Source organism: Callorhinus ursinus, unplaced genomic scaffold (assembly GCF_003265705.2).
Source record: "Callorhinus ursinus isolate GAN/ISIS: 27379988/994484 unplaced genomic scaffold, GSC_fseal_2.0 scaffold1, whole genome shotgun sequence".
Taxonomy (NCBI): Eukaryota; Metazoa; Chordata; class Mammalia; order Carnivora; family Otariidae; genus Callorhinus; species Callorhinus ursinus.
The window spans coordinates 114,052,443-114,063,053 of NW_027397063.1; the positions used below are offsets into that span (position 1 = coordinate 114,052,443).

General features: G+C 44.7%; 1 protein-coding gene across 2 annotated transcripts in view; it reads right to left on the bottom strand.

The window, feature by feature from the left end:
• The window catches only part of CLDN18 (claudin 18), a 23,326-nt gene extending 15,666 nt beyond the window's left edge, over window positions 1-7,660 (bottom strand). Inside the window, exon 1 of one of the 2 annotated variants that reach the window (XM_025870420.2) lies at window positions 7,441-7,660. In XM_025870420.2, coding sequence (XP_025726205.1) covers window positions 7,441-7,660 — 220 coding nt within the window. Of the gene's footprint in view, window positions 1-1,073; window positions 1,436-7,440 lie in introns of those variants that run through there. The other variant, XM_025870419.2, reaches the window with a different exon arrangement.
• Between the last annotated feature and the right edge of the window lie 2,951 nt (window positions 7,661-10,611).

Here is a 10,611-nt window from a genome sequence, read left to right on the forward strand (position 1 = left end):
AGAAAAAAAAAAACAACCAAAAAACAAGTGGCTTCCAAAAATGCAGTAATTACCCCGATTCTACTCTGTCACCCATATTCTGTTTCTTTCCAAAAATGAAGATATATTGGTTGAATTGCTTTTCGTAATTCAATTTCAAGTGCTACACAGGCTCTTAACAGTGTCGTGCAAATTTATTTCCACCTACCTGCTCACAAGGTGCTTGTTTCAGAGCGGCAAACCTAACACTGTTCCCTTCCTCAACAAACTCATATCTTGGCCACTTCTCAGGGTCACTGATTAGACTGGCTTTTTATTTTCTTTTTGCCTATCCTCTTTCTTTAAATACAAGTAGCTTCCAGAATATCTGGAATGCAAAGTTCCTATGTACATGTTTGAAATAATAATCTGTATTAAAAGCAGGGGTTTAACGTACTTCATCTTCAGGGGTGAAATTATGTCACATTTATAATTATATTTATATTGTGAGATTATTATAACTTTATAATATTCTGGTATACATTGTTTTTTTAGGAGTGCATACTAGAACTTCTCAATGCAAAGCAAGAAAAAGGATATTTATAATTGAATGGCAATATATATTTTCTGGCGCCTACAGAGACTCCAACTTTTCAAAGAAAAATTGAATTGAATTGAAAATGAAAGGAAATGAGCTCTCAATCAACGTTTTTGGCTAGAAAAAAATATTTGCCACCCTACTTCCTTCCTGCCACGTATGTGCAGGCAAGAGCAAGTCACATGCACATACATAACACACGATTTTCTCCTTTGAGGAACATTAGTCTATTCTAGTATCCTGAGCAGAGCATGCATGCCCTAACAATAGATACCCCCCTTTTTTTAATGCCCCCATACTTCCTTTGATTTGAGTATGAATTCTCCGATGTTCTCCCGTATGACTAGAGTCCTCTTTGTCACGGGGCCAACTTCTCTTATTCACACCTTTTATTCTGAGCCAACGCTGTGACGGTCACACCCAGACGTGGGGAGCGCTGCTCAGTCCCTGGTGCTGCAGGGAGCGCGGGCCATCCTCTCCCCGGCCCTCACCTGCTCGGTCCCCCCGCACGGCCTACCTGGAAGGCCCAGGATGGTGAAGTAGGGCCGGCACTCCGTGAACCCTGAGCTCTGCCTCACGCAGCTCCGCCAGAGCCCCTCGTACTGGAACACGGAGGTGACGGGGTTGTCGTACAGGTCCTGAGTGCTCCACATGTCCATCCCCGTGGCGGCGATGCAGCCCGCCAGGCCCAGGAGGGACAGGAGGAAGCCCACCACTTGGCACGTGGTGGTGGACATGGCCTTAGCCCGCGCGCCCTCCGACCGCGGGCTCAGGACCTGCTGCGCCTTCCTCCTGTGCCGGGTGTGGGTAGGCGGGCTGTGCTCCTGAGCCTGGCTGCCCTAATCAGATGGTTTCCCTCAGCTCTTGGTGTTTGCTCACAGTGTTTTCCTTAGATAGTTCAGTTTCACTCTTGGTTCAAGGGCATTATTTTTTCATTTGTTAGGGTAGCCGCCCCAAGAAGCACTTGTCCTACCGAGCTGCGCAGGCCCAGCTGGTTTGACAGCAGAGCCGTCCAAATGGATACCCTGCCCAAAGGCCGAGCAGCCTCTCCCGGGGCCCTGGCTCTGGCTCTGCCCCCTGAGCTCGCCTGCCACCACCTGGGGAGAAAGCTGACCAGTCCAGCACCCCAACAAGCTTTTCCTTTAGGCTCTGCTCATCACAGGAGGCCCCAGGAGTCTGCGTCTTAAACCAGACTCCATATTTTCTCCTCACAACTCATAAACTACTTTTCATATACATCTTTCCATTTTGCCCTTACAGAAATGGGTAGAGTAGCTTTCATTATCCCACACCCATATGTATTTTGAGGCAAGTGAGGTAGATTAAGGAACTTGTCCAAAGTGCCTTGAACCACAGAGGCATTCAAGTCAGCAAAGATGGAGCTCCAGTCCCCACTTTTGGTCTGGTGCTCTTTCTCTATTTCCATGTGGAGTGGGAGAGGTAGGCAAGGTGTCCCCGAGAACGGGAAGTCAAATCCTAGAGATTTGTTTTTGTTTTACAGGCATTGAAAGTAGGAGGAGAAGAAGTGAGACATCCTGCTGACCTCCATGTCACCCTTTCACTCACACCATGAGAACCACATGGAGACCACATGGCAGACACAGAAGGTTCTAAAAAGGCCAGAGAAGGGCTCAGGGCTGGCTGGGCCCAAGCCCCTGTTCTGGTTACTGAGAGCCCTGGGATCTGCTCCTGACACGGTCACTAACACGCTGTATGCTAGATGATTTTGGGTAAACTGATCAGCCCCTGCAGGTCACAGTTTCTTCATCTGTAACATTTGCATACTAAAGTAGAATACTTCATCGCCCTTTCAGATCTCATACACTGTCTTCCACATTTTGCAGAAAAGTTTTCACTACAGTTGGTCAAAATATCAGGAATTATATAATCACGAAAAAGAGAGACCTGACCAGAAATTAGCCGTTGCATTTTGCTACCCAGTTCGATTTTGTAAGAGAATTGATTGACCTGCTACTTCCTGGGGGTCCTGTGTGTCTTGCCTCTGAATTCAGAACCATCTTTTTTTTTTCTTTTTTTTTTTTAAGGTCGGTTCCATGCCCGGCATGGAGCCTAACATGGGGCTTGAACTCATGACCCTGAGATCAAAACCTGAGCTGAAATCAAGAGTCGGACACTTAACTGACCGAGCCACCCAGGCACCCCCAGAACCATTTTAATTATAGCTTCCCCAACTTTGGATCTCCAGGCCTGGAAACACACCCAACATACCAATCTCTAACCTGTACCGGTTCTCCAGGAAACAAACCTCTGCATCTGGACATTTCAGTGTTATCTTGAGTGCACCCAGCCACTGCTCCCATTCCTTTTTTTCCCAGCAAACACAGAAAGCAAATATGGAAGGTCTCCCCCTAGTTTGAATGGACACCACACTCCCCTGAGGTGCTTATCTTGCTTTAGGTTCTGTGATCAGTGTAGAGAGTGAATCATGAGCCAGAGAGCAGGAGTTGTATCGCTTTCGTTGAAACAGCGTTGGTGTCTGTTTTCCCTGAACTGAGCTACAAGGCCAAGTCCAAAAGGTGAGGAGGGAGCAACTAGAAGTGACTGTGGTCTCTGCTGCTGGATGGCGATTGACCAATTAGATTGGAAAATATTGGAAGGGTTCAAGAATGATTCTGCCACTGTTTCTGTGGACAGAGTCATTTTGCTCTTGTTTCAACCAAGATTCAGGGTTTTTATTCATAAAGAGTTTGGTTTCCAGTTGTTCGTTTTATGACATTTGTCTAACATCCACCCCATACCTATAATACCACTGAAATAGTAGATGGAAAATGGAAAAAATAAAAGAAATAGGTTATTACAAGTTATCTATTCTCACTCATGGCAGTTTCCCCTCCCCCTTCCCTATGCAAATGCTTTATGCAAAATTTCAAGACCAGGGCAAAACAGTTATTCAGGTAATAATGAATTAGCTTTCTTTCTTGTTTGAAGTGACAGTGACTTTATTTTTTGGGAGAAGGAAAAGTTAATTTTATTTAATTTTATTTATGTATGTTTTAAAGATTTTACTTATTTATTTGACAGAGAGAGACCCAGCGAGAGAGGGAACACAAGCAGGGGGAGTGGGAGAGGGAGAAGCAGGCTTCCCGCGGAGCAGGGAGCCCGACGCGGAGCTCGATCCCAGGACCCCGGGATCATGACCTGAGCCGAAGGCAGACGCTTAATGACAGAGCCACCCAGGCACCCGGAAAAGTTAATTTTAAAGGATAAACTAAAGCTACCTCTACCTAGTAGAATACTGAATGAATAGAGAGAAAATGTAAGTCTACACATTTGTTAAAAAATTTAAGTCTACCTACTTTTTAAATGTGCAATAGATATTGATTGGTTTTAAAACAACTGGAAGATGGAATCTGTCACTTCCTAGTGGGTTTTCTGTGCTATAAAACGAACGGACCACTGCTTCAAGGGTCACTGCCAAAGAGTGAATGGGGGTCCACAGAGGAAAATCTGGCTTCCATGTTCCTGCCAAGAGGGGCATTTGTCCAAACCCGATCAGCCCAAGACAGGGTTGGCTGTCAGTTACGGGCCTAGTGAAATGATTTTATCTAGGAAGGCTGACTGCCAGTCTTATGCCTAGAGTTTCTCTGGAAGGTTTGGCTGTGCCTGACTTCTTCCCTCTGAGCTTGAGAGTCTGTTCTTGCATTTTGGGGCGTGTGTAGCTTCTCAGTAGAAATTTAAATATTCTGTACTTTCATCTCAGTGACAATGGAAAGGAAATTAAAACAAGAATGTTCCAGATCCTCAGGCTGGCCCCTTATGGTTCATGTTTGTGTTGGTGTTAATGATTATGTTTATACCAGAGGACAGTTAAGTATTCTCAACTGGTATGTGAACAAAGGGTTCATTCTTGCTCAAACAGAAAGTGCAGTCAGGGGAACTTCTCCCCACTTTGAGGTACTGACACTCTAAGCTAGGGCACCTGTACCTTGGGGTCAACACCCCACTAGCTTCACCGGCAAGCGTTGCACTGTCCTGTCTTTGCACATACCTGACTGCAACAATCAGTGGCAGTAAATATACCGCAGAGAACTTTCCCTCCCCAATTCCAGAAATAACTGGGTTGATAATCTTAGAGCCATATTTCAATACAACCTTACTTCAAATGAACAAGACCACTGCAAAGAGCTATCGAGCCACAGAAACCTCATTACCACAGGAATGACGGGGTTGTACCTGAGTGTGAGATGTTGAGTACCTCAAACTTATTAACACCATTTTGTAAAACAAACCTACACAAGTAGAGAACCTGTGTTAATGATACTGAAGTCAAAACACTGAAACAGGTAAAATGCAAAATTGGCCTTGAGGCTATATCTTTGTTAAACTCCAAATGCAAATGAACACTATCCCTAACACCAAACCAATTTGGAAATTTGGATTGATTAGATTTTCAGTGTTATTTATATTACATTTGCAAATGTGCCTTTTGGCTTGTAGAAGACATGCATTAGGAATTTAAATCTATTGTTATACTTGAATACGTTAAAATAACATCAAAATAAGTATAACTTAAGTGAACATTGAGGGTCTGTAAGAATTTTTTTCCTTTAAAAGGGATTCCTATAAAATTTTTAAAAAAAAATAGTTCTCTATCTAGTGACAGGATTTATACACGCTCGTGCGCACATGCACACACAAAGCACTCGAAGGTTCTGAGAGAAGGCCTAACAGGCAGTTTTGGTCTGGCCCAATTCTAACTCCGTGAGCTTGGGCAAGTTGCTCTGCCCCTCTCAGCCTCCATCTGTAAAATATGTATGGGGCATGCTGACAGCTATTGTTAGTCCACGATAGCTGCCCAAGGAGAAGTCTGTGTGGGACTGGGACACCAGGCTCTGGCGAGACGTGAGGCTAGGAAGGCCCCTCCACATTGGGGGCTTTTGCTTTGGGTCAGGAGAGATTTCTGTTTGGAGCCTGAGAGTCTCAGGACTCCATATTAGGGCAACCCATTGAGGCTTAGGTGAAGGCAGAACAGGGTCTGAGCCCTGGCTCCATCTGTATATGACCTTGGGCAAGTCACTCAGACTTATTTTCCTTGTTTCTAAAAGGGTGATAATAATAGCACCAAGCTCACAGGGTGGTTTGCCAAGGTTACACAAAACGTTGCAAGCCAATTGTTTACTCAAGTCCTAGTACGTTGTTATCCTCCCTTTGTGGAGCAGTATGAACTCCTGAGATGGGTGCTCTGTGTGGCCGGAGGTCAGCTCCAGGCTGATTCCCTCCACCAAGGCCTCTAGCTCTGCATGGACCCAGGTCCTGGTCTCTGGAGAGATCATGAGCTTTTGCATTTGAGGTGAGGGAGACTCAGAGCTAAGGCTGGGTCAGCAGGGTACAAGGATGTGGGAGAGGCTCATCTTTGCTCCCCTCCCTAGTGGTGACAGACCTCACTGAATCCGCAGCTTGTCACCCACTGATCTGACTCATGTCCTCTTGTTTATACCCAGTCCCTACCTCTCTAAGAGGGTATTCACTGCCCTCCATAACTGTGCCCACACAAACTTTCTCCTCCAGCCAAGGTCGCTCTTTGATTTTCTTCCAAGTAAGACTCCGGTGGTAGCACCCTCATGCCTTTGCTCATGCTGCTTTTCCTTCTGTATCTCTGCCCTTTCCAAACCCTACCTGCCTTTTAAGGCTCACTTGTTGTATTTCCTCCTCAGTGGAGCCTTTCCTGAGCACTTCCATACTCTTCTCATCTCTGCAGCACTAGCTCTCCGGTCTCACTTGGCACCTTGTCATACCCAGCCTGGGGCACACTTTCATAATTTTGAGGGTGCTAGCCCCAAGAATCCTGAGGTTGCAGTGAGCTCTCCATCAGTAGGTGTGGAGTGTATAAAACAATGATTCACTGTGTGACTTAAGTCTTTACTTGTTACCTTCTGTGTGTTTCTAAGTCTTGACCCTATAGTCAGATGGCAAGTTCCTGGAGGGGCAAGCCCCATTTTCTATTTCTGGTGCTCCCTCCGATGCCCTTCTTGGATCAGTGTCCCTCTCAAGACTTTGATGTATATTTATGGAAGGAAAAAAGAGCTAAGAAATAAAAATGACAAGTTTATTCACTGTCTTACTCTGTTACATAAGTGAAAGACACTTTTAACATTTCCTCTTCTTTTTTTTTTTTACACTTTTACCACCTATTCTTGAGACAAATTTTTCTTCGAGTGAAAATGACCAATCTACAAAGCCAACAAACACACAATCCTTCTGTGTTTAATACCAGTCTGGGGAAGTGGACATCACAGCCCACACACCTTGCCTGCATGGCAGAGATCCCTTGCTGCCGAAGCCCTCTGTGCAGAGAGAGAGCACCCTGAATCTGATTCCATGTGGCCAATATTTTCTGGAGGTCAGGAGCCTCGAGCCACACAGAAGGGGCTCATCCGGCACACCTCAGAGAAACACAGCACTCAGTTCTTTTTCTGTATGTATCTTTTCCCTCTGCCCCTTTCTGTTGCTTCTGCGGTCTTAGGCTTCCCTGGAAGCTGGGCCCAGGAACAAAAGGGTCTGGAGATGAACCTCCGTTTATGAGATCCACAGTCCCCATTTCAGGGAGGCAGAATCTTGGGGCTAAAGGAAAGAGGGGGCTAAAGTTGGGCCTCTTGAGTCCTGTTCCTATGTGTGACTGAGTCTCAATGCCATTGCTCACATAGGAGTTGTTTAAACGATGTACCCCTTGGGAAAAACTGGGCACCAACCAGTGAGGGGAACAGGAGCCCCGGCAGCTCAGAAAGCTCCTCTCCCTAAGGTTCCTGCACTCCTGTTCTGACTCTGGTGGTGGTAGTTGCTACTCCTGATTCCCCACGGTCCCTCTATGGGGCCCCAGGCAGGGGCCTCCATCCCCCTGCCAGCGCACTGGCACTGGTCCTTACCTGGCAGCCCCAGCAGGGTGAAGTAGCCCCGGCACTCGGTGAAGCCAGAACTCTCTCGGACACAGGAGCGCCACAGCCCTTGGTAGTTGAATACAGCCGTCACCGGGTTGTTGTACAAGTCCTGGGTGCTCCACTGGTCCATGCAGGTGGCAGCAATGATGCCCGCAATTCCGATCAGTGAAACTATGAACCCTAAGCCCTGGCAGGCGGTCACGGCCATGGTGGGGTGCAGCGTTGACACAGAGTGCCACACGACAGAGGGACGGCCCAGTTCTGAGCGTGCAGGGTGTAGGGATGGCGCTTTCTCGGGGAGGCTGGTGCACACGTCACAAACGGGCCATGCAATGGAGGAGGGGACTCAAGAGTGCCACCTGAGCTTGTCCTCCTCCTTTATCTAGCCAAGCCAGATAATTCCCACAACATGGTACCAAGAGCCATTTGTTTTCTACCATATGTACACTCTACTCACTGTTTACCTTTGGAGGGAGTTTCTTTCCTGATTAGCCAGGTTCCCCTCCGCAGAGGGTAAAGCAGGGATAGAGGGTGCTGCCTGGAAGGGCCTGCAGGTTGGTCATGCCTCAAAAATACTTGGAGATGAAAGGGCTTCGTCTGTGAGGCTCTCCCAAAGTATCACTGCTGCTCTAGTTCAGTGAATTAAATAGAACTAAAACATAGAACTGAGAAAATGATGCAAAACATAGAAATAAAGGGATAGAAAACAGGAAACAGCAGTAAGAAGCTTGGAAGATAGAATGAGAAGCTCCAACATATATCTAATAGGAGTTCCAGAATAAGAGAGTAAAGAGACTGAAAGACACTATTTGGTAAGTGACTGCTTATGAATTTTCCAGAATGGATGAAAAGTATTATTTCCACATTAAGGATGTCCAACAGTTCCACAAAAGGTAAATAAAAATAAATCAACATCTGGGTGCATTGTAGTATTGCAAAGTACAAAAGATAAAGGGAAAAACCTTTAAAAAACCTGAAAGAAAGGAACTATAGTCAGTATATCAATTGCAGCAATAGAAACCAGAAGATGACAGAATTATATCTCTAAAGATTGAGAATAAAAGTAACTATCAACCTCAAAACAATGAGAGGAAAAGCCACAGATAGAGAGAAAATATTTGCAAAAGGAAAATATTTTCAAAGAAGCATTTTATATCCAAAAAACATACTTGGATAAAGGACTCTTATCCAAAATCTACTAAGACCTTAAAACTCAACAATAAGAAAATGAAGAACGTGATTAAAAAATAAGCAAAATATCTGAACAGTGCCTCATCAAAGAAGATATACAGACGATAAATAAGCATAGGAAAAAATGTCATTAGGGAATTACAAATTAAAACAACAAGATACTAATCCATACCTATTAGAATGACTAAAATCCAAAACACTAACACCAAATTCTGACGAGGATGTGGAGCAACAGGAACTCTCACTCATTGCTGGTGCAAATGCAAAGGAACAGCCACTTTGGAAGACAGTCTGGCAGTTTCTTACTGAAATACATACTCTTAGCATAAGATCCAGCAGTTGTGCTCCTTGGTATTTACCCAAATGAGTTGAAAACTTACATCCACACAAAAACCTGCATCAGATATTTATAAAAGCTTTATTCATAATTGCCCAAACTTGACAGTAACAAGGTGTTTTCCAGTAGGTGAATAGATAAATAAACTGGTATATCCAGGCAATGGAATATTATCCAATGCTCAAAGAAATGATCTATCAAGCCATGAAAAGACATTGGGGAATCTTAAATGCATATTACTAAGTGAAAGAAGCCAATCTGAAAAGGCTTCTGTATGGTTCCAACTCTATGACATTCTGGAAAAGGCAAAACTATGGGGGCAATAAAAAAGATCAGTGATTGCAAGGAGCTCAGGGCTCTGGGAGGATTAATCAAAGGAGCATAGAAGATTTTTAAGGCAAGCTATTTTGTATGAAACTACAATGGGTGGACACATGTCATTATATACTTACCAAAATCCATAAACCTACAGCACCAAGAGTGTATGCTAATGTAAACCGTGAACTTTGGGTGATAATGACGTAGTGTTAGTTCACTGATTGTGACGGATGTAGCACTCTGGTGCTGGACATTGATAGTGGGGGAGGCGATGCATGTGTGGGTGCAGGGAGTATGTTGAACCCTCTGTGCTTTCCATTCAATATTGCTGTGAACTTGAAACTGCTCTAACAAATAACATCTGAGAGCTGAGCTCTATATCTGGGTGGATACTTGAGTGCAGAGGGAAGAACAGCTCTGGAAGGGCAGAGAACAAGGCTTCAGTATGACCAGGGAGTTGGAGTCAGCAGTGGGTGTGAAAATGTAAAATTCTGTGAAATCTTGGGGTGGGCAGTAGACGTCCCCAAAGTGGAATGAGGGCTCCAAACAATCTCATTTAGATCTTCAGGGAGAGGGAAACTGCCTAGGAGAAATCTGTTACGTGACTAGCAGAAAAAGCAGGGATCCTATTTTGGTGATGTGCTCCATAATTGGGCAATTGTGAGACCTCAACTGGGAAGAGAGCATTCTGACCCAAAATGCCCTTCAGTTGACTGTGTGGCTTGTTCCTTATAGCTCTGCCCTTCCGGCTGCTGGATGTAAACCTTAGCCCTGCAGTCAAGACAACACTTCTTATATCTAACCTTCTCTCCAGATGGTCAGTTGTCAAGGATTCTTGGAAACTTGTAGGAATTTTTTTTTTTTTTTAAACCAAATCTGGGCATCAGAGGCAAAGCTACCTTGGTATGAATGATAACATGTGAAGAAGTTTATGTCTTAACTCTCACATGGTTTTACCATTTCACCAAAACTGGGCCTCTGTTTCCCAGAGAAATAAAGAATGCTTTTTTTAATCTACTGTATAGGAATATTTTGAAAACACAGGCTGCATACCACTATGTCCAGAAGTCCTTAGCACTGAGTGCGGGCTCCAAAAAAATGAATTAAAATTTCCAGAAGTGAGAGAACCAGCCTGCTCTTTCCAGGTGAAATGTCCATTCCAGAACCTGTAGAAGAAACTCGGCATGTTCTTGTCATGAGTTCATGCTGCCGAGTCAGATATGACTCAGAAAAATGACCACTGAACCCTGAGTTTCAGCCTAATATGGGTGTTCTGAGGACGGGATTCAGCCACTTAGTGACTCATTTCCATT